This window comes from Echeneis naucrates, chromosome 17 (genome assembly GCF_900963305.1).
Source record: "Echeneis naucrates chromosome 17, fEcheNa1.1, whole genome shotgun sequence".
Taxonomy (NCBI): domain Eukaryota; kingdom Metazoa; phylum Chordata; class Actinopteri; order Carangiformes; family Echeneidae; genus Echeneis; species Echeneis naucrates.
Window position 1 is genome coordinate 17442756 of NC_042527.1, and position 27677 is coordinate 17470432.

General features: G+C 42.6%; 1 protein-coding gene across 9 annotated transcripts in view; it reads left to right on the forward strand.

Moving 5' to 3' along the window:
• Positions 1 to 27677, forward strand: part of LOC115057254 (receptor-type tyrosine-protein phosphatase mu) — a 140835-nt gene that overhangs the window by 68721 nt on the left and 44437 nt on the right. For 4 of the 9 annotated variants that reach the window (XR_003841919.1, XM_029524204.1, XM_029524207.1 and 1 more), the window contains exons 8-16: positions 2105 to 2407; positions 3966 to 4075; positions 8186 to 8387; positions 9002 to 9104; positions 17375 to 17648; positions 19596 to 19632; positions 20453 to 20527; positions 22021 to 22156; positions 23587 to 23616. Coding sequence is in view for 8 of the 9 variants with exons in the window: in XM_029524204.1 (XP_029380064.1) it covers positions 2105 to 2407; positions 3966 to 4075; positions 8186 to 8387; positions 9002 to 9104; positions 17375 to 17648; positions 19596 to 19632; positions 20453 to 20527; positions 22021 to 22156; positions 23587 to 23616 (1270 nt within the window). In the remaining variant the exon portion in view is untranslated. The remainder of the gene's footprint in view (positions 1 to 2104; positions 2408 to 3965; positions 4076 to 8185; positions 8388 to 9001; positions 9105 to 17374; positions 17649 to 19595; positions 19633 to 20452; positions 20528 to 22020; positions 22157 to 23586; positions 23617 to 27677) is intronic. The other 5 variants (XM_029524208.1, XM_029524209.1, XM_029524210.1 and 2 more) reach the window with 5 other exon arrangements.

Genomic DNA, 27677 nt, shown 5'->3' on the forward strand with positions numbered 1-27677 from the left:
GTGCCACACAAATTCAAAGACCTGCTCCAATAAGCATTTCCGAGAGGTTTTGTTGTGGCGGAATGAGGTGGAACAGAGGAATCAGGTAATCCGGACACAGGTTTCAGATGGGGAATCTCTTTATTCACATCGGCCCTACTAACAACGTAGTCGGAGACAGAACCACCAAAACAACATGTGCCATGCCTCTCATACCTAAGACAGGTTGTGTGTGTGGTGTGTGTGTTGTGTGGCATAGCTCTCTTTCCTGCTTATTGTTTTGACTTGTTTGGCGCCAGAACAGGTCCTGATGAAAGACAAGGCCTCTGGACCTTTCCTCTCTTTCCCCTACAATGCATTTCCCCAATGCATTTCTGAAAGTTGTCATCTGTAAAACCTCTTTATCGGCCAAAAAATATATTTTGTTTCCCTCAAAGCTTATTGACTTACTTCATTCCATGTAGACCTATAGCGATGATTCCTTTTAAAGAGAGGCTAATTGGTATTTTTCTTTCTTTAGAAAAGCTGTTTCTACCATTCCCCTGCAGTATTTTATCATTTGCAGACCTCTGTGTGCGCGTGTAGCATGTAGTATGTGCTGCACATCGCTATCCCTTCCCCCATCAGTCTTCAACATCTCTTTTTCAGCCTCTCTCAGGCCCTTATAATGTTATTTTATCTGCACTATAAAAAGCGCAGGAGAGATCACATCCATTGTTTCTCTAAGTGTTCCATCTTTCATTCAACTCAGTGGGTTGGCTTTTTCGCCCTCATTTTTTTTTTTTTTCCTTCCGCTCTCCTCCCTAACTTGTTCAAGCTTCTGTCTTCTGTCATATGTCACATGTTGTGACCTGATTTCCTAGAAAAACACAATTTCTGTCTCGCATCTTCCAGAGCACAACACATTGATTTGATCTTCCATTTGACTGGATTCTCAATTGATGTTGATCATTCGGCTGTTATAGTTCAGAAAGACGACAAAGGAACATTTAGGGACCTGACATCTGTGGTTGCCAATAGCGTTTTCTCCAGATTTGTGCTTATTTGTCATGTCCTTTGCACAGCCTGTAGAAATGAACATGCCTGAATGTCAGTCTAGTACCCCCCACCCCGCCAACTCCAACCTGCCCAATGCACCTCCAGAATGTTAAACATGGCTGCCGTGGCTGCCCCTGAATTGCTGGACTGTGTCTCCTGGGGAACGGGGAAATTGAGCCCTGGCTCTTCCTAATAGGTGGTAAAGTGTTAAGTTCCAGAGAAATGGACTGCGAATTTAACCTGGAATGGAAATTGATCCCATTACTTTGTGCTTGGGCTGCTTTCCTCCCGTAGGAAAGCATGCGGGAGAGAAAGAAAGAAAGAAAGAAAGATAGAGAGGGAGCAAGAGGGGAAAATAGATGGGGGGGTACAGGGAGACAAGGTAAAAAAGAGAGTGGGAAATGGAAAATGGGGGAAGTCACAGAAAGAAATAGAGAAGGGGAATAGAAAAAAAAAGACAGAATGAGAGGAGGTGGAAGGAAAGCAGGAGAGATAATGGAGAAAGGCTAAGGAGACACACTATATGCGATTAGAGGTGATAGGATGGCAGTGGGGGTTGTGTCCTGCCCGGATTGACAGGCTGGCTGACTCTGTATCCATGTGGTGCTAATAGCTGACCGCCGCTGGCCAAGATGGAATAGAGAGGGGAAAAGGCGGAGGACAAGGAAGAAAGAGCAGAGGAAGCCCACGCTCTGAAGGGATGATGCACCTCCCGCTGAGGGGTTTCCACCAACATACCTGCGCTGTTTTGTTGCGTGCAGCTGTTGTGTGACCCAGTTAGAGACAGTGATGAGATGTGGCAATGGCTCGGTGTCAGGCTGTGTGCTTTGAAAACATTTAGAAAAATATTTTTCTGGGAGTAAAATTCTTTAAACAGTGGAAATAGTATTTCTGTGTATTGACTGAGTCTCAAGTATTACGAAAAAGCTGGTGGCACATTCTTGCGACCCAAAAGAGCACGGCTGTCTCTGTGCCCTGGCACAGACCTTTTATCATTTGGCTGATTTTATTGAAACTATCATTTCATGTGGCCTAATTGAGTATTCTGATGTACGCTCACACTCCTCTCTTTGTTGCGCCTCACCAGAGCCCATGCATGGCCCACGAAAGCTGGAGGTAGTGGACATCCAGTCCAAACAGGTGACGGTGCGCTGGGAGCCTCTGGGCTACAACGTGACCCGCTGCCACAGCTACAACCTGACTGTCCAGTACCGCTCCAGGGTGGCCGGCAAGGAGGAGACCCGGGAAGAGGTGTGCTATGAGAGCCGCGACCCTCAGCACACCATCCACAACTTGACACCCTTCACCAACCTCAGTGTCAAGCTGGTGCTGCGTAATCTGGAGGGGGTCAAGGAGAGCACGGAGCTCCAGGTTCAGACCGACGAGGACGGTAAGTGTGATGGAGGCGTCCAATACACACACCGCGCGAGCTACACACAAGATCCGCCAATCTTATATTAGTTTAGTTCAAGAATAAATAAAGTGAAACACAACCGACCCTCCTGGCACTCAAATAATCAAACCTAAACTACAATACTGAGTTTTGGATTAACCTGCATTCAGAAGCAGTTGATCAATTCATGACTTATAATGTGTGATTCCAACCTGTTTAGAGTTTAGAGAGTTTAATTTCTTCATCACATTCCGACACATTGGTAAACCTGCCTTTGAAGGAATTGGAGCGATCATAAACAATAGTAAATGTTTTACAACTTTCTTCATTATTTTTATTTTACATTAGCTGGTGTCATCAAATTTCCATCGCTGAATTCACAGCAGCAGTTTTGGATAATTGTACTTGGCTGAGAAGACGTATCAATTACCTGTAATAACAGCGTCTTGCTAAAATCAAACCATCAAGTTCAAATGAGCAATGAATGTTTCTTAACTTTAAGTAGAATTAAATGTATATCATTAAAGTTGTAAGGTGAAGTTGTGGACGGACGGATATCCCGCCTGTTCGTGAGCTGCCTGCACTGAGGGCAAGTTTGGCATCTTCCAGATGTTTTTCAGGAGCGCACAGAAGTCAGACGGCGAGCTTCCGTATTGTATCGTTGTTTCACCTCCTCCAAAGATGAAAGCTATCACGCGTTGCCTCAGCAGACACAGGAAATGAACTCTATAGAAGTCTCAAGGAACCCCCCGTCCGCCAGATAACAAACAGGCTCAGCTGACGAAAAAGAGAGTCTTGTCATGTCTGGCTCAGATATCTCTGGTTGGAAACTTGAAAGGGGCAACTGTTTCTCACTGCCTGACTGCTGTGTGTTTCTGTGTGTGTAAGCTCTGGATCCGTGTGTTTAAGGTCCCGTGGGAAAAAAAGTGTACAGACAGGTTGTAGCTGTAGTTGCATTCGTCAAGATAAGTCTTCATCTCTCCATCATTCTGTTTCACTCACAAAATCCACGCAATTCACTTGAAGGGTTAAGGGAGCAGATCTTTGTGTGCAACATCTCACCACAAGTAAACATTGTGGAAAGATTCCAGCTATTCCCCAGGGGTCAGCACTTCGTCTTTGTGACACGCGTTTGATTTGCCTGAAAAGTGTTGGGTTTTGCTGTAGAACACCTTTCACATTGTGTTTCTTAGTAAAGATGCCTTCAAATAATATGAAGTGTTTGACTTTGGCTCATGCATAGCCATCTCTGTACTGTAGGTCCTTGAAAAGCTCTTTTATTGATTGCTTTATGCACAACAGCATGAGGTACTGGGCTGGGGAAGGCATAATATAAAAAAAAAAAAAAAAAAAAAAAAAAAGCTAAGTAGGAATGGCTTTCATCCAATTGGTATTGACAACATTTTAACTTCACAAACAACAGATGGTGGAAAAAAATGAGTATCAAGGACATTCCACTGTTTAGAGTTTTTACTTTCTGCCTCGGAAATTACCACTCTGCTGCCAGTTGTGTGCTTTTTTTTAGGAAAACAAACGTGTAATGGTTTCCCCACAGTGCCAGGTGCCGTTCCTCTGGACTCCATTCAGGGCAGCGCATACGAGGAGAAGATCGTCCTGAAGTGGAGGGAACCGGCGCAGACGTACGGCATCATCACTCAGTACGAGGTACTTGAGATCCAGGGTCCCGATGTCCTCTCTCCATTTTCTGTCTCTCATTTGATTATGTGCATTTCTTTGTGTCCTGCCAGAAATATGCTCAAAAATTTTCAGCAAGTGAATCAATTTTGAAGGCCTTGCAATTTTTTATTTATTTATTTATTTTTTGTATGGACAGCCCATACAACAAAATTTGATTATTCCTTATGCATTGCTCTCATCGTATCCTGTCAGATCAGCCTGGATAGTTTTTACGTTTGGATTAACCTGAGTGATTCTCCTGATCAGCCTTCCCATAAAAGATATATACATTGGTAGGTTAAGTGTAGGTTAATAAGCCAGCGAATCAGCAGGTTAATGTGGTTAATTCATTATGAAATCAGTCTTCGCACTGTTTCTGCACAAAGTATCGTCAGATGTTCATTTTTTATTTTTCTTCTAGCCAGAGTTTCTGTCCTTTTGTGATAATATCTTTGGTCAGGTTCTGTGCCCCACCACTTTCACATCTCCCTCAGGATGAACTGTGATATCTTGGTTGATTTCCTTGAGCGCCATTGTCAGACTCATTTCTCTGATTCATTACGAAAGACTAATGACCTTCCCATCAGCCTCACCTCAACTCTGTGCTCTCTGGTAATTGCATGTAGCAAATGCTAAAATGCTGACATGCAGAACTGAGGGCGGTGAATGCGGTAAACATCCCACCTGTTCAAATTAGGGGCATGCAATTAGCATTTAGCCCGACGGAGCTGCTAGCACTGGCTGCAGAGTTGTCACTGTACTTGAGGTCACAGCGTTGCCTTTTAATGCAGTTCAGTTGCTTCAGTTTTTTTAAAACCAGGCTGAAATCAGACGGATCGCTTTAGACTTGAATTAGGATTCACTTAAATCAGCTTTTTATTATTATTATTTTTAGCGTCCTTCATAGAAGCAAGTATTTTTCAATGTTTCACATTTTACAAAGGAAAGAAACTGCAAGGGGCCATCATTTTCTGTTCTTTGACACGTGTGCGACCTCTAAAGAATAAATGCCAAACCCTGAAACGCACCTCGAACACATATCACGTTTCAGCACCAAGCTAATGTTGACATAAGACTCCTCTCGGCCTCCTCCAGCCTTACCTGCTAGCTGGGTTGAGTCTTCAGTGATAGAAACAGTCTCCGAACACACACACATATTTTTTTTTATATATACATTGATCTTAAGGTGGAAGTAATCCTCCAGCCTTTTCCCACAGATTGATTCTCCTCTGTTGATTCTCTCTTGTCACTGTTTGCTCACACTTGGTATTTCAAGTGGGTTAGCTGTCATCAACGCGGGTGCCTCTCGTACGAGGAGATTGAACAGTAAAAAGAACACAAACGTTGTGGCGTTTGCTGCCATGACATCAGGTGACCGAGGTGAATGAAATATGAAATAGAAATTGTGCCGGCTCCACTGGGGACTTTTCAATCAAAGCGCGCAGCCCTAAAGTCCGGATCACAACACTGTTGTGTTTGTTCAGGCATGTGGTGCAGTGTTTTATCCCATGCACAACCCCGGGGCACTTAAAGGTGCAGGGAAACCAGTGTCCATAAAAATTGTAGGTTTAGCGCACACTTAATCACTTTTAGAGCTGCATGTTTCAGTTGTTTATCTTTTTAAAATTTCATGGTACAAGTGAAAGCATTCAGGGCAAATGGCATGGTTTGAATCGCTGCTCTGTCAGGTTCACTCATATTTATGTTGAGGCAAATGTGTGGCTTTAAAATACCTACCTCAGGGTATTATATTCATCTGCTGCAGCAATTACCTCGCTGTGTCTTTGAGAGCTGTAACAGTATAGTAATGTGTCTGGTTAGAATAACAATTCACAAGTCATCTTGTTATTTTTATTTTTCGCAGCTTTTATTTTAGAGTATTGTAGAGTATGAATATCCACATAACCCACAAAGTATTCTGGCGGTATTCCTCCTATACTTCTTATAAGTCAGGTCATTGCTTTGAATTGACTTCATCAAAAGGCTCAATGTGAAATACGTCTGACAAGCCCTGATATCAAAGAGATTTCAGCTCCGTTCCTTTCTGACCAAGCTCACTGAATGTGCCATTTAACTGACAACTTTCCAGACAGACATGACCCAGCAGCTTTGAAGCTGTGAAGCAGAATTTATTTATTTTTTTCATATTTAACAGTACAAATTCATTCACTAGTAGCATTTTACATTTGTCAAATAAAAGCTCTGCATCGCTCTTTTTTTTTTTTTTTTCAGAAAATGACATGTTATTAACAAATAAAGTGTATTTTCTGAAAATTAAAAGTACTTTTAGGTAATACTGATTTTCTTTAAAAGCCACAGTTCTTATAAAAACTGCAGGTGAGGAGGGTTAAGCTCGGAATAAAGCTGTTAAAAGGAGTTTAGAGGAGTTTGTGAGTTTCTATTCCACTTTAGTTTCCCTATTTCTATCAACAGTTTGTTTTTGTTTTTTTAATTATTTAAATGTTTTTTATTAAGGTGTTGGTGATTACAGAAATTTATATTTAATGAATACTTAACTGACATTTGCAAAAAAAAAAAAAAAAGTAAAGCAGTTTAAAGAAAAAAAATTTATACATCAGGTGAAGTAATAATACCAAGCAAGCCAAATTAATTTGCTCAAATGTTGGCAATTATTTTTCCCGTCAGTTCCATTCGAATCGTAACAGCCTGTCCATGTGCCCAGTTTTGACAAGTCATTTCCAATTCATCTCCCTGAAATGTTATGATATAGGATTTGGCATCACAGACTCATTTCACAGACAAAGACTAAATGAGAAGGCCTTGAAGCATTTCAAAAAACTTGATGGACACAAATTATGTAGTACTCCAAACTCCCTTTGTGTTCCTTAATTGGAATTATAATGGGGGTCTTCCTGTACGAGCAGAGGCGTTTTCTTAAAGTGGGACTTTAGAATTATTCAAAATGGATATTAGCAAAAGCACTCACCTTAATGCTTCCCTCCAGAGCGCCCTGTGTTTATTAATGGAAAAGGAATACATTAAGAGTATTTCCTCTCTCCTTGAAACCCATAAGCTTGCATCAGCTTTGCTAGGAAAATAGGTACCTGTGGTTTTTACACGTGTGTCTAACCGCTGCAACCAGACGCTTCCACTCCACGGCGTTTTCGTGTAACACTAATTTTCGAAAGGCCTTGTTGGCATAAAATTCAAAAACTCCCACATAAAGGGAACAAGAGATTACATTTTCATTATTGCTTTGTGGCATTCACATCAAAGGCTGGGTAGTACAGACAGGATAGGTTGCTAGTGTTGGCATGATGATGGGTCCAGCTTTGTCTGAGTCCAAGTCAAATACGACCGCTGCTATGAGGAAATCAAATCCGTCTAAAGTATCTCAATCAATCACTGTACTAGTAAAATTATGTATTCACGGGGATCAAAATGATGCATTCTTGCACTGTGAAAATGTTGTAAGGAGGTCGTCTGGTTGATTGTTCAAAGCACCAAGAGTCCTCAGTCTTGTTTAGACAGTGAGACAGACGATAAACTACGATACTATACTAATTACTGTGACGAGACTTAGTTATGTGTTTTCATTGTCTGCTGTAACCATGAAATATTTAACCATGTTTTAATTGCTGTGAGTGGATGTTATTGTTAGCTGCTACCATTCTGCAGATTCGTTCAGGATCAGGTTTAGAACAGTTCCTCTTGTGCTTCTTGTTAATATCCTGCTGCTGGTCATATTTTTGTACGCACGCTGGCGCATTTTCCAAGTAATGAAATAAATAACAAATGAGAACTATTGGTGGATATTTGGACAGATTTCATTCTCTGTGTTTTTATGTAAGATATGCACGAAGAAGTGCGAGATGAGACTTTCAAAATCCATTCATGGGATTTTGGCCTTACTGAGTAGTGCAGAGAGCAGAAATGTGATAACTCACACCACCATGATACACGATACAAAACCTAAACACAGTGAGTACAGTAAATGTTTCAGCTCGCTGAGCCACTTGGATGCCTCGAACATGAAACGGTTTCATTGTATGAATACAAATCGTCCTCAGCATAGGAGAAGCTAAACTCGGAGTACCAGAGGCCTCCATCAGAATATTCATTTCTTTCACTTCCTAGATCTCTTACAAGGCGGTGAGCTCCTTTGACCCTGAGCTGGACCTCTCTAACCAGAGTGGGAAGGTGGTGAAGCTAGGCAACGAGACCACCCACATGTTCACCGGCCTCTACCCAGGCTCCACATACTCCTTCACCCTGCGCGCTAGCACCGCCAAGGGCTACGGCCCCCCTGTCATCACCCAGTTCACCACCAAGATTTCAGGTCAGCAGGGTCAACAGCGTGGCCAGACAGTGTGTGGAAGATGTTGAATAAGTACCATTTTATGCCTAAACATGTGAAGGGAGTGTGCTTGGACTGTGCTGCTGTTTTCACAAACCGACGCAATTTTTATGCCGCAAAAGCTAAACCCACCTTTTTTGATCCAAGACTTCGAATAAATGAACAAAAACGCTGTGTTTATACTGTTTCGCCCACTAATACACGAGTATGTGTGGCTATTATAGTAGATGTCAAAGAAATGTCTGATTGGTCATGGATCATTTAGTTTCCATAAACTAAGAGTCATTTCAAACAATTGTTAGTCTTTGCAGTTTTTTTTTTCCCTGATGTGTGTGCACCTCTTATAGTTTCTCTCAGCCAGAAACTGTGAATACTTTTGTGACAGCAGCTTCTGTTTCACTTCCCTGTCATGATTGTCACACTTAATGATTAAATTATGTTGCTATGAAGAGAGTTCAGTGTAAAAGTGAGACAACTGGCTTTGCTTTCTTTCTGAGCTGAATGAGTCATGAGGCACGAAGGATGATAAAAGTGGATGTTCACTGCAACTCAGTTGTGTTACCTTTTGCTGCGCTGTGTTTGATTTTGATTCTCAGCTCCCTCCATGCCGGCGTATGACCAGGAGACCTCTCTGAACCAGACAGACAGCACAGTCACCGTCCTGCTGAAACCCGCCCAGAGCAGAGGCGCACCTGTAAGGTAGGCTTCCAGAATAAGGACGCACACAGATGCACGAGCACGGACTAAAAAATAAAAACAAACAAGTAAATTAAAACACCAGGAACTGCCATCAGCAACAACAACAACAACAAAAAAATTATCAAAGAGTTTGTGTTTATCAAAAGCCCACCGTGTGAAAAAGGTGCGAGGGAATTCAATACGTTATTGTATGTATCTCATTTTCTGAGTTTTGTGTGTTTGTGGCTGTTGATTTTGAACCAGTGAAAGAGACGCGTAGCCTTTGAAGATGAGAACAAAGCTTTGGTGCAGCCAAGGCTAGCTTCAGGATCTCTTTCCTTTACGTGCCTTTTATGTTGTAGGCTGCCCGGCCTGAACCACCACGGGCTTCTGGGGGAGCGGAGGACTTCTACCTGCTTGATGCCTGCTTGATGCTTTATTAGTCCTTAGGAAAGCAGTACAGATTTGTTTAAACACGAAGTTGTTGTGCAAAAGTAATCAGCCTTTACTCAAGGCCTCTATGGGCTCCTGGCAGGAATTCTACTACATACGAGTTTGATCATCTTTTGTTTCTGTTGCTCATTATTAGTTGTGCTACCACTTATTTAATGCAGCATAAACAGTTTTTCAGTATGCTTCCTTGTGCTTTTTATTAGATCATTGCAATATGAAAGATTGCAATTAAAGCAAATCACATTGGGAATAAGCTAAAGGAAAAAGTACAGTGTGAGAGGGTTCCCAGTGTACATTTCTGCACATTAAATGAATCGCTTTGGCACTTTGCAGTTTCCTGACTAGACTTACAGGAGGACAGTGGTACGCCACTCATAATTCATTAAAAGGCAGCTACTACTGGAAGGCCATTAGCTTAGTTTAGCATGAAGCCAATAAGCAGTGGAGAACAAGAACAGCTTGATGTTGAAACATGGAAAAAAAAAAAACGTCCCTTGACCGGTTTGAAGTTTTAATGTATTCATTTTAAGGGGGAGAGATTGAGGCAGCGTTACATTCAATGCACATATATGAGTTTGGCATTGATCTCAGCTCTCCGCAAAACAGCAAATACTCACATTTATGAAAATGCCAAACCACTTTATCAAATCCTGGCATTTAGTTTGGTGGCACAGAGAAAAGAATTTGGAGAATTGAACCGACCCAGTTAAGGTCGATTTTGTTTTCTTACCTGGGAAGCCAGTCAGGGATTGTGCCCTTAAGAGCAGCTGATGGTTTTCAAACCTCTTTGCGTTACTCCTTCAGAGAATAGCTCCGTGATTACAGGTTAGTAATAAGAAGAACTGTCAGCTTAATCTATCTCAGGGGAGACAAGTGCCTTTCTATATCCTTTCTTGTCCAGCGGTGGGAGTTACTGAATTGGCTATTCCAATATTTAAAAGAGCTCTATTTTATTACCCGTTGATGCGCTTGGCCTTTGCCGCCTTTTGCTTTTCTACCACCAGGACCCTGAGAGAGTGGGTTAACTTACACTTGTTCTCGCTGTGAAACTCAATTTTACACTATCAACTCATCTGAGTCCTTTAAAGATTACAGCCTGGAGATCTTTAGTCAGGCTTGTCAGCTCATGTTTACTATATGTGCAGCTGCCCGGATTAATGCTCCAGTGCCAAATGGAGAGGCCTGAACAAGACAGACAGCGTGATCGGTTTTTAATCTTCTCGAAGGTACAATTCAGGAGGCCTTACTTAGCCTGCCATTCTTTCAGTGGGTTAATTACAAACCCCTAATTATAATTAACAGAGTGCCGTCAATTGGAGATTCCATTAATTAGCATGCCGGGCTCCTCTTTTGTTTATTGTTGGAAAGCAAGCTCACCTCAGGAGCAGCTGAAAGAGATTTGGAGCTATAAACTTCAGTTTGAGATCCATTTCGTTCTGTTTGACTGAGCTGAGACGTAACCGTGTGTTGATGCTTCATAACAGAATTCTTTCTTTAGACGTGAGGTGCTTTTTAAATAAAGACAAAAATCGGGAGTTTTTGATACAGATACTTAGTTTTAAGGATCATATATGTTTGATGAGATTCTCAAGTAAATCCATTAAAAAAATTCATCGGTAGAGTTCAGCGCATGGCACAACTCAACCTCCCAACTGATTGAGGCATCCTTTGATCACAGCAGAGACTCTCCAAATCTGAACTTTGGAGGTTTGCAGGTACACATCTCTTTTCTGCACCTCCTCACCCCTCTCAAGTCTCACAGGACATAAAGGCCAGCGTGATGCCTTCATGGATGCACCTGGCGTCTCCAAAAATATGAATTGCTAAAAGAAGAAAGTTTGCAGAAGGGCAGCAAAGATGAGAGATTACAATGCAGGCCCAGGACGAGATATGACAAGCTTTTGAAGGTGTTTTCCACATCCACCACGGCTGACTCATGATCCCTTTGAAAATTTAAGGTGACTATAAAGTAGCACCCATTTAGGGGTGTTGAGGGAGATGGTGCACTGGGATTTGCGGTATGGACAGTCACGATGAATGTAGTCATCCGAATTTCCCAAGCAAACAACACCTCTAATGACTAAGTGATGTTTTTAAGGGACATAGTCATGTTTTTCTAAAATCTAAAGTCCTGGAAAGAGTAAACATGGCTGATCAAGTTGAGCTATTGAGGAATTTGCAGTTTGTCATCCAAGGACTTGAAATTTAACACCAGTAGTTAGATTTAGCTATTTGCTGCTGCTCATGTGGCGAGACTAGCCATCATTTTTCTGGAGTGGTGGGTAGCTCATTTTGAAATGAAATACATTTTCGGAAATCAGGTTTCAAGCCCCTATGAAATAGGGATTTGACAAGGGAGAACACACACTACAGAGCGCAGCAGCACGAAGCTTGATTTGATAAGGCAGTCTTGCACGCTGATTGGGTTTGGGAGGTAATAGAGCTGCAGACATTTGAGTTTCAAACAGCAGATGTTTTGCTGTAATACAGGAAGGGAGAGTACTGGAAGATGACAAGATAGGGCTGGTTTGAAAATACAAAAATAAATAAATTACAGGGGACAACAAATGTCCGTTTCACTTGAGCGTCCTGCGGTCAGACCGAAGTCAAATCATGTTTTAGATGGATCTGGGCGGACGTTGTCACTGCTGAAGGGAGGCAGCAGTCGATTTGTCATATTTGTGTAATTGCTAATCAGTGTAACATTTCCAACTTGGATTTGGCTTCTAATCTCTCGGGACGATACGCGTAGCCGGGAACAGTTTTTACCAGAGGGGACACTGTTCCTTTAAGAGGATTAGTGAACTGTCTATCAGTCATGTCGTGTTAAACTAATGTTTGCAATGGCCCCTCATCAGGGCCAGAATACGCCTCCTCACTCCGTAGCATCGAAATAAATGTTTACATGCTTCTGCAGAAATAAATGATTTGAGATGCTTTCCTTATCATTCAAACCACTAAATCAGCCCTTCTCTGTTTTCCTGCCATAACCTTTGCCTTGAGCAAGCTCACACACATCTACACAAACAGGGAAAGCTATAAAATGCAGCAGTTTCCAGCCTTGTAAGGAGCATATTGAGGAAACTGAGTTCCAGTGTAGCTTGTACCCTGTAGCATCAGATTATCTGTGCTCAACCGTGGCCTGAAATCAGTTAAGTGATTTTCTACAGTTCTAAAATAGGCACTAACTTTCTTTGATCACGGCGTAGCAAAAGCTAATAGCTGTGCCTAAACGTGACACAACTCAATGCTTTTTACGATTTAATGGCAAATGTAATCTATGGCACCTTCTAATTTGTTTGCTTTATAGCCGCGTGGACACCGGGGAAATATAAAGAGTAAGAAGGTAGAGGCAAGGAGGAAGGATGCTGGGTCAGGGGAAGTGTGTTACTTACAACCGCTCTTAAATCAGACCAATAGGCATATAGAGCCGACCGATTAGCATTAGCGAGAGAGAGAGAGAAACAGAGAGAGACAGTGATTGAAATGCTCCCCCGTAACCCTTCCCTCATCTGCTCAAACAGCCTCCAGTTCTTCCCCCATCAACCCACATGAAAAATAAATCTGAGTTTCAGGTCACAATCCAGTCGATTCCAAGTCAATCCACCATAATTGGTTGGCGTCACATGGCGGCAGAGCTGAAATCTATCGGGCAGCGAGGCTGGAGGAAGCCTAATTGGTGTCAGCTCAGGTTGCAGCTCTACTGCAGGAGAACAGATCTGTTGGACCGGCCCCTTCAGGCCGACCACTTTTAACAGCTTAATAGCATTCTTACCATACGGCATCTGCCTTCATATCGCCTTCTCTCCATGTCTTCCCATCTTATTCTTAGGCACAGTGGTTGAGGATTTCAGCAGGGTGAGTAGGTGGTTGAGTGGTGGTGTGTATGTACTGCTGTGCACCTACGTTACTGATGGAAATCATTCACTTTTTATCTCGCTGAGTATATTTAATGTTTATTCTCCTATGTATTATTTAAAACACCACATATACGATCGATTAGCTCTGTGATGGGCTGCCAACATGTCCAGAGGTGTCAGCTGGGATTAGCTCCAGCCAGTTCAGGGATGATGGATGTTCCAAAATATATGTTTTTAAAGGAAAAAAAAAGAAGTGATAGTTGTTATCAGTATTAAGAAACAATTAAAATTATGTTTGCCTCAAACAATGATCAAGTCCTGCAAATAGATAATAATTCATTGATTATCCAGAGATATATTAATACAACACTGACAGAGACAATTCTGTGTGAATGCTTGTGCGTTTCATATTATTTCATTTTTAATATTCACGTAGATTTTGCATGCAGATTGTTTCTTGCACATCTCTGGATAGTCACCATTAATATCTTACAATCCTGTGTTGGGTATCAGATCACATAAAAAAAAAAAAAAAAAAAAAAAAAAACCCCGCCACGAAGGAGTTTTCGCTCTTGCGATCAAGCCGTTGTTGTTCATCTGTTGTTTTGTTGTTGTTTCATTGCTCATTCGTGTCACATTAAATCAAAAATATGACTAAATCATTCTGGTCTGTCAAAATGACTCACACAGTAAATTGTGAACTCAGCATGAGGTGACAAGGTGTCAGCTGCTCGATGGCACATTAACATGACAGCAGTAATTATAAAATATATATATATCTATATATATATATATATAGATATATATATACATAGACCTCACTGCATTTCAAATCATGAGTCAGTTTTACATTTCAGAAGGCAGCAGAAGGAGGTGAAAGTATATTTTTCAGACAGGAATGGTGCTTCTTTAATATTTTATAAGCACAGAGCAACTTACTGCTGAAAAATACTTGTGAAAACCAGTAAAGTAGATATTATGGTCTCTGTCGCTTACAAAGATGAACAAAACACTTTTATTCAATGGCAAATTTATTGTGTGCAAGTTTTTAGTTTCTTGCGGTGAATGTTCTGTAGGAGTGCAGCAGTGGTTTAGATTTCCACATTACAGGAGTTCTTACCCTTGGAGCCTCATAGCCTTTGGCAGTCTGTATTTTGCCTGAGGAAAAGAAACCAGTCCCATTCATACTGTGTCTGTCATTAAGTCATGGCACAGCCACATCATCATATCATAAGGAGCCACCCGGGGGGAACTAGCGTTTGTTTTTATTTCACTATCTGTAGATTGATGTGGAATACGAAATACCAGTATGGGCATGATATGTGTGAGCATGCATTTCTACGGTGAAGTGAAAACATCATGGTTCGCTGTTGTTGAGTTTATTGCAGCAACAATTCACACTAGATGTAACAGATCTGTTGTCTTTTTTTCAGGTTATATCCTGAAACAATACTTACTATCGTACTCATCAAACCTGCTGACGTCAGATCTACAGTGTTTTGGCTCGGGCCCTCATCACTCATTTCCCTGCTGCTGTGGAGCTACTTAAGTGGCTCCCATGTACCGCCTCCACCTCACCTTTGACCTCTGCTCTCAGTAGGGATCAGTAATTAAAGGCTGATTTCTTCTGCAGACTCTCAGCAGGATTAAATATTTCATCGCCTACCAACCCGACACTAAACAGGAGAGCTCTGAGGAATTCGGACACACCCAATCGGGGCAAAAGGGGATTTTCTAATGACACCACAAGCATCTTCCGATAAACTACAGGGTTAAAGAGCATCTGCTGTACACACAAGGGGACTCTTAATATTCCAGTACCAACCGCAGGCCCCAATTGATCATCTCCACAGCTGTTTGTTCTGCCACAATACAGCTTAAGGGTACAACCGATTCAGCGGAGGATTTTCGTGCAAGTTATTTCCTCCACTTGTTGTTCTAATAATGTTGGTGAAGATGTCCGAATATGTGTCTTGCAAAATAAACATAATAGTACTTCTCTGCACACAATTCGAAGATAGCAACCTCATTCAGAGAGCAATGTAAATGCGTGCGGTTTAGTTTATTTTCCTGTTTGGTAATTTGATTTTGCGGTCATGCATATTCCAGCTAATATCCTTCAGACTTTGCACATAATGTCCTAAAAAATGGCTTGTTATTTGGCTGTAAATAATTAGGATAAAGGCAGAACATGCCCATGTAAATGTTCTCCTATTTTAAGGGAAATTAAGAATGTCAGTTGCTGCATTAGCGATGAAATCACCTGCTCATTATATTCTCCTTCGAAGGAAAAATCTTTAGCACTAATTGCATGTGAAGAATTGCACTCAAAGTTTTGTTATCAAGACTTAACCTTGCAGAGTTCTTATCAACTCTTTTTTCCACTGACACTGGTTCCAACGTGAGTCAGTCCCCATGGACTCCATGTCGAAATGCTCAACGTTCCAGCAGAAATAAACATGTTTACAGCCTGACCTCTTTAGTTAACGTCCTCCCTCGTAGCAGTTGAGGGCTGCACTGAGTGACAGGTGGGCGAGTGCGTATATGCCACAAACCAGCATGCACCGAAGTTTGTGCTCCATAAGCGCTCCACCTCTTTCCATTTTTGGATTAGCTTAGAGTTGAGCAAAGTCAGGCGCTGCCAAGATGGCGACAGTGGCGGAGACGACTGCTCTTCAGGAAACGTGCGGGTGGTGCTTCAGAGACGACATCCATCCTTATTTAGACTCTATAGTTATAACCAAAAAGGATTGTATTGTGAATCTGTGATACACCTCTTGAAAAACCGCTCCATTACACCACTCATGATCAAAAACGCTCCAAGGTAAATCTGAGCAAAGATTTATTTCAACAATGTGCAAATTATTTCTCACTTTTTTTTTTTTTTTGTTTTGTTTTATTGTTTTGTTTTTATGCAAAGAAATGGGTTTGAAAATCAGAAATCAGCTTTCCAGAACTAGAGCATCGGAGCATGTAACATTATAACAGTATTCATTCATTCATTCACACATTTATTCATGCATTCATTCGCTAAGCAGTGCGCTGCTCCTTCTTCTGTGATAATAACTTGTTGTTTGTCTGACTCTTTTGGAAATGGAACACTAGTCCCCAATCATGGCTGGTTATTCTCCGTGGCAGCTGTAAACAGACTCTTTGTCACTCAGCAACTCAATAGATTTAACAGGTGGATGTGAGATGCATACTAACATGAACTCCTATAAGACAGTCAGTCTCCCCCTCAAGCTAAGTGGTCGGCTCAGAGACAATGTCATCTCTGTCAGAGGCACAGAGGGCTGCAGTTTTGATCTAACTAAACACAGGGCTTGGCTAGAGAGGAAATGGGAAGAGCCGTTAACCTTTTCGGTTGTTGAATAATGAAGAAGCAAATAGCGTCAGGCCCAGTCCTGCGTCTCTGCCCGATTCTCCGGCCCAGCATTGTTGTTTAAAGTGGTTCAAAAGCACATAAACGTGAGCACACTCCATGAAGTTACATTTCTATGAACACAGTTTATAACATTACACGGCTCTTTTACCAACAGTCATTCAATGGTTTTGCTAAAAGTTTCACTCGCTGACATTTCCTGTAATTGCTTGACCCCACGCTTAGTGCTGCTCGTGTGAATCAATCCTGGCTTGCTGCTTGTTTTTCTAACAAGTACACGCTAAAGGAAATTATTGTCATGTTTCTGAATGTCCTCAACGTGCGAGAGCACAAACTGCACACATGATCATATTATTACCTTAGTACTTAGATTTCAAACTTTCAAAAACTCCCAACTTGCATCTAAATAAAGAATAGTTTCTCAAGTCTCATTATACTTTTTGACATTTGGAGCTTTATAACATGCATCTCCACGCCTGCCGAAAGAAAGCCATTTTTATACTTGGAGAATGCAAATAAAACTTGCCAGCACTGGCAGCAGCGGCAGTAGTCAGCGAGCGGAATCTGTTAACTCTGCTTGTGTCCTGTGTTTGCAGTGCGTACCAGGTGGTGGTGGAGGAGGAACGTCCACGCAGAGCACGGGGCACGGCAGAAATCCTGCGCTGCTACCCGGTTCCTATTCACTTCCAGAATGCCACGCTCCTAAACTCGCAGTACTACTTTACTGCTCAGTTCCCCGCCGGCGGCATCCACTCGCCCCAGCCCTTCACTGTGGGGGACAACAAGACCTACAACGGCTATTGGAACGCCCCTCTGCTGCCCCAAAAGAGCTACAGCATCTATTACCAGGCTGTCAGCACAGCCAACGGGGTGGGTGTTTACACCGTACTACTCTCTCCACCAAATTTCACGGGGAAATATTGTACTTTACTGTACTGTCAAACAAATTGTTAAAACATCAATTACATGGCACCTTTTTTAAGATATACGCATTTGCCCTTTAAGGGTGCACCAATAAATGAAATTTTATGTTGGCTTTAATGAGAGTGAGAGGCCGACTGACGGACTTGGTGACAGGGTGTAGTAGGAGTGAAGTGAGTGAGTGCAAAATCTCTGCAGTAACTGAGCACACAGCCAGACACATTTCCAGAGCATGTGCCCCTTGCTGGATGTCTTGGAGGGGTGGCAGTGCACCGACACTACTGTCTGCACTCTTAATAGGCTACAGCAGGGTCAGACTTGGAATGCAAAGCTCTATGCAGCGACACGCTCTTTCCCTCCATTACCGTCCCAAGCCTCCCCCCGTTCTCCTGCAACGGAGCTTCATGCCAAATGGCAGACGAGCGTCCGATCGACGGCATTTAAGAGAAGCAGTCACCCCCGGTGGCAGTTAGGTGTGGGAGGCAGGCGACAACAACAGGCTTACCAATCGCACAGGTCGCAGCCTCTGTCATCAAGTGGCGCTCGGCTGGGCCCTGCCTCCGCAGAGCCGCGGCAGGCAGCTCAGTGGCGGCTTCAAGAGCTCACACCGATTGTGGTTCTGAATGAGAATGACCATAAACAGCCTCCTTGAGAAGCACCAGCACGTCCTCAAGGAGACAACAGAAATAGCACGTGAGGCTGGGCCGAATGCAATTAGCGAGCTCGCTCCAGAGACACTGAAACTTTCTGGGGTGCGTGGTCTGAATTGGTTGATAATGCTCTTACTCTCACAACAAAATGAAAGAGTCCCCTGTTGACGCAGCATAAAGCTCCATCTCTGTGATGGAGACACATCTAACTTTATTTTTATATTGTGTGTTTTGATTTACAGTGGCTAGATGCACTCTCCTTCATTAAGCCATCACTGTCAATGGAACTGCGAGCTTTAATTAATGTCTAATGATGTTGGAGTGCTTTGTTTGCGCCTCTTGGGGGAAAAAAAAGAAATTGCACTTAGAGAAGGTGAAGGCCACCCATACCTATTTTTTCATCCCTTTATTCAAATAAAAATCTAATGTGACTTCTTGTAATACCGCCTTTAACAAAGCGGCCATCTGATAGTTTAAAAGCTGCAGTAATAGGAATGCACATGCTCCCAGGATCACATGCATGCTGATGGGCTTTTTTTTTTGTTTTGTTTTGTTTTGTTCTCATCCTTTCTTCTCCTCTTTATTCCTCTCATGGTCTCTAAATGTTGTCTCTCCCATATGCCCATTGCTCATTGGACAGCTTGGCTGGGTCAGACACAGGGACACAGCGCTCGTGTCTTATGTGTTCTATTACTCATTGCCTTCCTGTTCCTGTCTGTGGCCTTTTTCCTGTTCACTAGACCATTGTTGACAAGAAACTTCTCTGACAACGCCGAGAGAAGTGATTTTTTTTTTTCACGTTCTTGAAGGCTGTTTTCAGAGCTGAAACTTCATTACATATTCAGAAATGCTCCCTGATGCGTCATTTTGGAGCCCCACACGCTGGGTTGGTGTCGCTTGTCACAGGGCTCTGGTTTCTCCACAGTGGCTGACCACCTTGAGCCGCAGGCTGCCGACAGATCGCTGTTGTCTGACAAATCAGCGGCTCAGCACCACTAATCTGTGCTATGGGCCCTCTCGCCTAACTGCATTTTGTGTCACAGTCATTGAGCTCAACAGATGATGGGGACAGCATGGAGCTGGTCGAGCTGTTTTGTTGTAACCATGGGTTCTTAGATAGGTGTTGTTACCGCCCTAAGCGTGCCTTTATGTTTCTTTCATGCCTGTGTGTTCAAATTATCTCTGATCTTCTTCCTTCTCACCCCCCCCCCCCCAATTTCTTCCTTCCATTTATCTATTTGCACAGGAAACCAAAATTGACTGCGTTCGAGTAGCCACAAAAGGTAGGACTGGATGAGACTTTGTGAATGAGGACGTGTGCCACATGCATTTCTAACACCACTTGTGTTTATAGCTTCTGAAAATTAACACAATTAACAGGTTTTGGGATTACACTGGGAAATCCAACATACACAATGACATTGAATAACACAGTAGAAACACGTTTGGGTTCACTGCAGGTGTCTTAAAAAGACAAGAGCACGTTAAATGCGCTTCACGTGAATTTGCTCAATAGATTGATCAAGAACATGTGTTTTTCCATGACTGTGAGGCAGGTTGTGCGCCCACCGAGGTCTGCGGGTACTTAGCTATGCTGCCGGTGCATCCTGCTCCACACATTAGAGGTGATGAAGTCTAAGCACCATTGATCCGGCAGCAGAATTGATAAGGCCAGAGGGAGCCCTAGTCACACTCTTCTCTGAGCAGTGGGAGGTCCTGTCACACGCCCCAACAACCTCGTATATTGTGGAGTTTGTATGCAGCTCCACTATGGATTTCTTCTGGAGTTGCAGATATCTCCATCTGCATGGCTCAATAGGCCGAAGTCAAATGGCATACACGAGAACCGGAGGCACCGTAGCATCAAGTCGTCACTGGAGGGGTCACATTTCTGTGCGCTAAATTAGGCTCACAGACATATTTAGTTTTTGTGACTTGAAGAATGAAATGCTGCTCTAATGCTGGTTGTCTTTCTCTGCCTCAGTGTTGCATGGTGATGGGGACTGTTGGTATGGTTGTTTTCAGCTTCAGTGTGGCCTCTCTCTCTCTCTCCTCTTCTCTCTCTCTACTGCATGCCATCCTGGATCCACTGACTATACTCAGCCGCCATTCTCGTGACTCAACTCACAACCCCCTACATCCGCATCGCCCCAGCGGCCGGCGACAACCAACTAACAGGTCAGACCTGTAGCCTCTTTGGCCATCACAGTCATTCTGCCCCCACCTCCCAGTGTTCAAGGTGGCAGCCATGTGGATGATGAGGAAACAAAGCGGGATGCTGCACTGTGTGATGATTTATTTATTTATTCACTTATCTTTATTGTCTTTCAATTTGCATAGAACTAGTGAGATTAAATCAAAGACTTGCAGACTCCATCTTCCACCTTCATCTTCACAGCATCAGTGGACATGAAAGACCTGTCGGAGGTGCAATTGTCATTTGATGTGTCAATGTTGGAGCTTTCTGACAGGAGTTAATCCCCTTTTTCATGAATATTTCTCATTATTTCTGCGAGATTAAGTGGTCGGTTGCTGCAGCAGTGACAACCATAAACACGCAGAAGACTACTGAAGTTCTCACCGGGTAGCATCTAAACTGTTTTTACTTTACTATTTGGAAAGTTTCTGTCAGACTTGAGCGAAAGAGCATCGGCTTGTGGCAGCAAATGCACACATCTCAGTGCTTTAATGGAACTTGTTCTCTGACAGCATTTTTGTAAGATTAGCTCGTAACAGTGTATTTGAACAAAATCAGCACCATCAGTCAAACAATACGCGATTGTTAATGTGTCCCTACTCCTGAAATCCTCCAGCACTGATACTTCAATAAAGGCGCGGCTTTGGATAACACACATATAAGAGCAGCATGTCACAACCACCCTGGGATGGATATTTACCTTTTTGATAGAAAGAGAAAATGGCAACACTGAAAAGTGAAAGGAACCTGCTCGAACAGATTTGCCTGACATAACTATTTATCATTCTAAATTTACCCCCAGTGGTAAAGAATAATGGTGTTGTTGAGGTGGGCAGTTGTGATTCCAGCAACGCTGCCTTTCCTCAGAGTGCTTTCTTATCACTTCCCATGGAGCAGATGCTGTTAAAACAAGCTGCCCCCCCCCCCCCCGCCCCCTCTCTCTTTTCTCTCCTCGTTGGCTATCTGCGCCTGAGCTGATACTTAATGTTTTGGTTATTTCAGGGTTTTTTATCTCCTTGGGTATTATCTTTCCCGTCCTGCATTCTACATTTTTCTACAGCCCAAGCAACCATTTGCCCAAAACATGATTAACCAAGGGTAAAGATGGTGTGCACTTATCTCACCAAGTGCAGCTCCATCCACGGAGCGCTGATGCCCACTAAGGACAGTCCCAAAGGTGGAGTGTTCAGGACAACAGGGAGGCTGTTACATTCAGAAATAAACATCACTTTGAGCCAATAAATGCATATTGATATTTTTAGTCAACAGAATGCCACAGAATATCAGCGTATTGATTAATCAACCTCAGTCCTCCACACAGTCAAAATCAATGAGGAAATACTGAAAATGTAGACGTCTTTTCTGCTGTTTGCATCATGCAGAACAATAGCAAAGAGTGGGGAAAAAAACAAGCCCTCTGCTCCATTAATTCCACTTTATTCGTTTGATCTTTATGTATTGTGATGTTTTCCAGGAGCAGCCACTCACAAACCTGACGCAGTGGAGCCAGAAAAACAAACCGACCACACAGTGAAGATTGCCGGGGTCATTGCCGGCATCCTCCTCTTCGTCATCATCTTCTTGGGAGTCGTACTCCTCATGAAGAAAAGGTGCGCTTCCTTTTACTTACTCGCTGAAATAATTCTGAAATTCACATTTGTGGAAGAGGAGGTTGAATTCGGTCGAGACGTGCTCACGAATGACAAGTTTCCGTCTTATCATTTTGTACATTCCTCCCTCAAACAGTAGTATTGTCAGCATCGTGGTAAATAATTAATTTGATTATGTTGATACGCCCCATTAAGGCTGTTTACAGCCATGAAACACAGTGTGCCATGAAAAATTAATCCCTTTCCACGGCACCCTCAAACAAATACGCAGCGCTTCAATGACATTGGAATGGGAATAGGGGGAAAAAAAAAAAAAATGTTTTTGAGGCCTGTGCTACGGGATGAGGCAGGGAGGAGATAAGAAGGGAAATATGATGAAACACTCCAAAGAAAAGAGGATGGCCAGATAGCTGAAGGCTAAGTTTACATTAGCCTCGGACTCCATATTGGAGAGAGGTGCTCTGTACATATCCCAGCAATCAGAGGAACTAAAACTCAGCAAATATCAACCCTGTTTGTCCACACCAAGGCTTGAAGTAACACAGTGTCAGTCCCTGCTGCAGCCATATCGTTAGTGGCTACAAGTTCCATCAAAATCTTGACATTGAAATTTTAGGATAAAAAAAAAAAAAGTTCCCGTAAATCTTAGTTTGTGTTAGCTGCACTTTACTGTACAGCACGCTTTTTTTCTTAACTTTACAATGATTGTCTTGAATTGAAGAGTAAAGGTCGCAGCAATATATAAAGTAGATGTAGCTGAGTGTGAAGACTTACCAACTAATAAGATTGTTATGTTCCATGTTTATTTTTTGATCCTATTATATGATTCTTCGTCTTGTGCAGCAGCGGCTGCGCAGCCATCAGTGGGCAGGTGTGAAAATCAGCACGCACTAATGGAATTGTTTTCAATTAGCCTTAATCAAACCAGAGATGGAGATGACTTTGTTGGTTGAATTTGGTGTAATTTACTGATACTAACAGGGGAATCGGAGTTGTGTTTAGACATTCAAACCGCTCATTAAGTTCCAGCCTTGTAGGTCAGATATGGTAATTTTTACAGGTGGATAGAATTATGTGTTCATAAAAATCGGCGGCGGTGGTGGGAGGGGTGTTCGCGACAGTCTGGTTGCTTCTGATTCGCAATCTCATGGTGCAAACTAGCGCTGTGTGAATTTAATTCGAGTTTTTGTACGGAGGCCCCCCACCCCCACCCTTGACCCACCACCCCTCGCAAAGCATGACATGACTCCAAGCGATCACCTTTTGCCCTCACGATCACTAGTTTACCTCCACGTATGCCGCCATATCTGATTTTGTTCATTTCTTCTCTTTTTTCAAACATTAATATATTTTTACTTTTTCTTTCCTTTTCATTCCATCCCCTCCCCCCTCCTCCACTGCTTAAATCCTACCACCACCCCACTCGGCAGAAGAACCTATCACTCCTACACTTACTACCTGTAAGTAACCACTCTGTGTGATGTTAGTGCCATGCTTCTCACCCACACGCTGTTTTCCCATGCATGCAAAGAGCCATGTCATTCTCCTTCCTGGCCAGAGCTATTACAGAAGCCCGACTGTAATCTCTGCCGGGGGAACAGAGGACGCCACTCCAACGCATCTCCACGCGACGGGCACATCACACTGTATGTCACATTGGCATGACTTCTGATGAAAGCAGGCAGACACAACTGCACCCCCCCCCCACCCCCCCACAAATCCAACAGTCAAGTGAGAGGAGCACAGAAGCATGTTAGTTATTGTGGATATAATTTCTGCAACACTTTTAAGGGGTTTGTTTATCAAATGATGAACTAAACTGCCTTAATGATTGTACAGCTGCCAAACTCATCTTGCGAAAGAAAGAAAGAAAAAAAAAAAATCAGCGCAGCAGCTACTGCATTTTTACTGAGTGTGAATTTTTCATTCGCCTCCAATGATTTTATCTCCGTTGACTTGTCAGAGTTGGATTTTTTGAAGTGCCTATCACAGTGCATCTATGCTTAAGTTGTGCCCTGAACCTCAATGAGGTATTTCAGATGTTTTCTTTTTCCCACACTTATTTGTAAACCCTACAAACGCCACAAAATGCAATCAACATATTTGTAGAATCGACCGCATTCCTAGCAAACAAGGTGAATTCAAGCATGAGCTAACATGTTGAACTTCCCAATTCGGCTTCATGTGCATGTGATGATTTCAAGTCTTTCACTACCCCTGCTCCATCCTCTCGCTGCCATCAAGTCATCTCAGCTCTCTATTAGCTTTTTCCTGTTTTCTTTTTTTTTTTCTCTCTTTTTTTTTTTATTCCAAGCATGAATTTTGGGTTCCTGCACGTCCCATCCCATCAATTCTATGGTGATGGTGGAGTTGTGTCTTTAGCTGATAAGACGTTTGCATCACGTACTGAACGAGCTAATGTGATCACAGACTAGCCTCTTTTCTACATAGATGTCTCCTGCATCAGAAAACAATAGCTGTAGCGCTTACTTGTTTCGCTCTTAATATTACAGGCGCTTCCACATCACACCTCTGAATGGTAAAGAAGCTTATTCTGCAGCTCTGCCTTCTCTGCTGTAGCTCATAGGCTCCCTCTGTATAGTCTTTGTGATGGATGCCAACTAATCTGTCTTGAGATGGCTGTGATCAGAGGAGAGAATGGAGGCTGCCTTGCATCAAAGAACATCTTGGAAGACACCTGGAGATAATACTGCTCTGAATACTCAGTGTGTCACTCTTATTAGATCACAGCTGTCTTGAATGGAAAGCCCTGTGACTTAGAGGAGTGGTGTCATCAAAGCTGCGAACACACATTGGCCAAGCTAAGCAGGAAGTGACAAGACTCAGCGAAACAATCAAAATAATTTTTGCTGTTTTAATTGGTGTGAGTGAATGTGTGTGTGTGTGTGTGTGTGTGTGTGTGTGTGTGTTTGCGTGCGTGTGTGTGCTGCTTTCTTGGATAGAAGCCAGTGCGCACGCGGTTGTATCAATGCAACTACGACACAAATGCATTTGGAGGTACTATAGTTATAGAGCTGCTGGCTCCAAATGTGACAGTGGGAAAGATCCCAATTTTCTGTGCGCACATCAATACATTGTTCCTCACAAGATGTTGGGGATTTAGCAGCTAATTTTATATTCTGGCTGTTCTATTCTTCCATTAACGGGACATTAAGTCCCAGATGAGGGATTGTGTTTGGAGGTAAGTTTGCTTTGATTGATGGGATTTCAGGTTGGATATTCCAGCTTCAAACAAATGGATGTTTCTGAGTTGCAGGAGGCGCCACAGCAGCAACCATGTCCATGTTTCTCTGCAGTCTGATGTGTCAAAATGAATTGAGGGTTTGCTGTTAAGATGTAAAAAGAAGGGGGCCACGGGGCTGTAACTGTTGTGGCTCCTCTCTAAAACTGACAAGATAATAACATAACACATAGTTAGATAAGGATGAAGGATTAATGATCCCTGTCGAGAGACGTGCAGCACGGGAACAAACACTAATAGATAATAAAACACACTTAGGGAATGGGGGAGTAAATAAGACTGGAGCAAAGTCAGGGGCTGGGATGTAGTTGACTGCCTGTACATTTTCATGCAAGATGCCAATTCATTTCGATACATATGAATGTCTGCAGGGATTAATAGATTATTTCAAAGGGTACAACTCATTTGGCAAGGTTTTTTTTTTTTTATGATAATTTGACTGATTTGTACTCGCCCAGTTCTCCACCGTAGCACGTCTATGGATTTATCACCCACACTGCGTGTAAATTATAGTGCACAAACATAATACTTATTTACGCTTCTGTCATGTTTTGCAGGAGTAAATGAATAAGAAATAGTGTAATAGTAACTTTGCAGCTAAATACATCAGGATGTTCAATAGCAAGCCTGCACCAAACAACAAACTGAGGCGAAAGCTGACAATATTGCATCTCAGCAGAGCTGTTTCGTCTGCTTCTTTTCTGTCTGTCATTACTTTCTAGATGTCTAAGCTCAGCTCACAAGCAGATATAATTAATGTGCTGCATATATCCTACGTTTATATAGTCCAATGAATTACAGACTGCACTCTTAGGAAGCTCTCCTTCTGGAGCCTTCTCTGAACTGTTCACCTGCAGTTCTGATGACAGACTCGTTGTCGGCCATGAGATTGAAACACCTCTATGATTGATGAACCCTATTCAGTCCCTCCAGGAATTTGCGATGTCGCAATCGCAACATTCAACACAAATTCAGCCAGTCCCCGTGACATTTGGGCGCTCTTGCAATTTTATCCAGTCACCGCAACATTTCCGTTAATTCGACCAATCAGGTTAGGCCGCCACCCTCCTGCATGACAACGTGAGAAGCCAAAAAGAAGTCAGTCCAAACGCAAGTTAGAGTTCCGACCTCTCACAGTCACTTCTGGCTCAGTTAACAAATTGAAGTTATTCACGTGAGAGTAGACCAAAGTTGGAGGCGTCGTTGTTGGTTTTGATGTGCAGTAGATAAAAGTAAATGGCTGTCAATGTTCAAAAATGTTCTCTGCACTTCATTTTAATATGCAAAGAAAACATGTTTTGTTAGAATAGTTCAAATTCAGTGCTATCTGGGGGTAAGGTTTCAGAGAACACTTAAAACATTTATAACAAATTTGTAAAATCATCAGCTGATGGAATTTTAGCGAAAAAAAAAAAAAAGAGCCTCAGAACATCACAACTTTTTGGAAAAGCTGCCGTAAAATCGGGCATTTTAGGCTGCAAGATTCACAAAAAAAAAAGCCAGCGAAATACTGCAGGGACGGCACGCATTCATCAAAGTCTTTTAAAGGCACGAAAACATCCTGCAGTCACCAAAATATGCACTTTGGGTATATTGCCAGAGGTGACTCAGGGGGTTAGCACGCCACACAGCATCAGTCAGCACGCTCATTAGGAATGCGGTTACATGTGTGATCAAATATATGACCGCTCTTTAATCAGGTGGCTGCAATGGCCGTTGTGCCTGCTGCTGCTGGGGACAGGAGGGAGATCAATTGGCATAGGGCAAAGTTGGCAATTGGGTCTTTGTTCCCAGGGGAGTTGGATTCATCCATCAGGCGGCAGGCAGCAAGTAGAAAAAAAACTTTAACGTATCACTCTCTAACTGATTTGTCAGGCTCGCCAAACCTCAGGTATGCGATGGGAATGATTCGATATATATAACCCAACTCATACTTATTCAATCAAGTAACGCGACGTTAAACTAATCTCTCTGTGAAATACGGTAAACATGGGGAAAAAAAAAGTTTACACATTACATTTTTAGTAAAAACTACACAGATTGTTTTGGATTTGTTTGACATCCTTTAACATGAAAAAATGAAATTTTTTTTGAAAATCATCAGCTACATTGTGGTTACCTGTTATTTAGTTAGCACTGGTTGTAGAAGCGTATGAAACGGAGCAACAGCGCGTTTGAAGGCACTTACACATGTTCGCACAACCTATGTATTCATGTATTCAGCCTATAAATATTAGAGCCATGCGTTGTGTTTCTGCC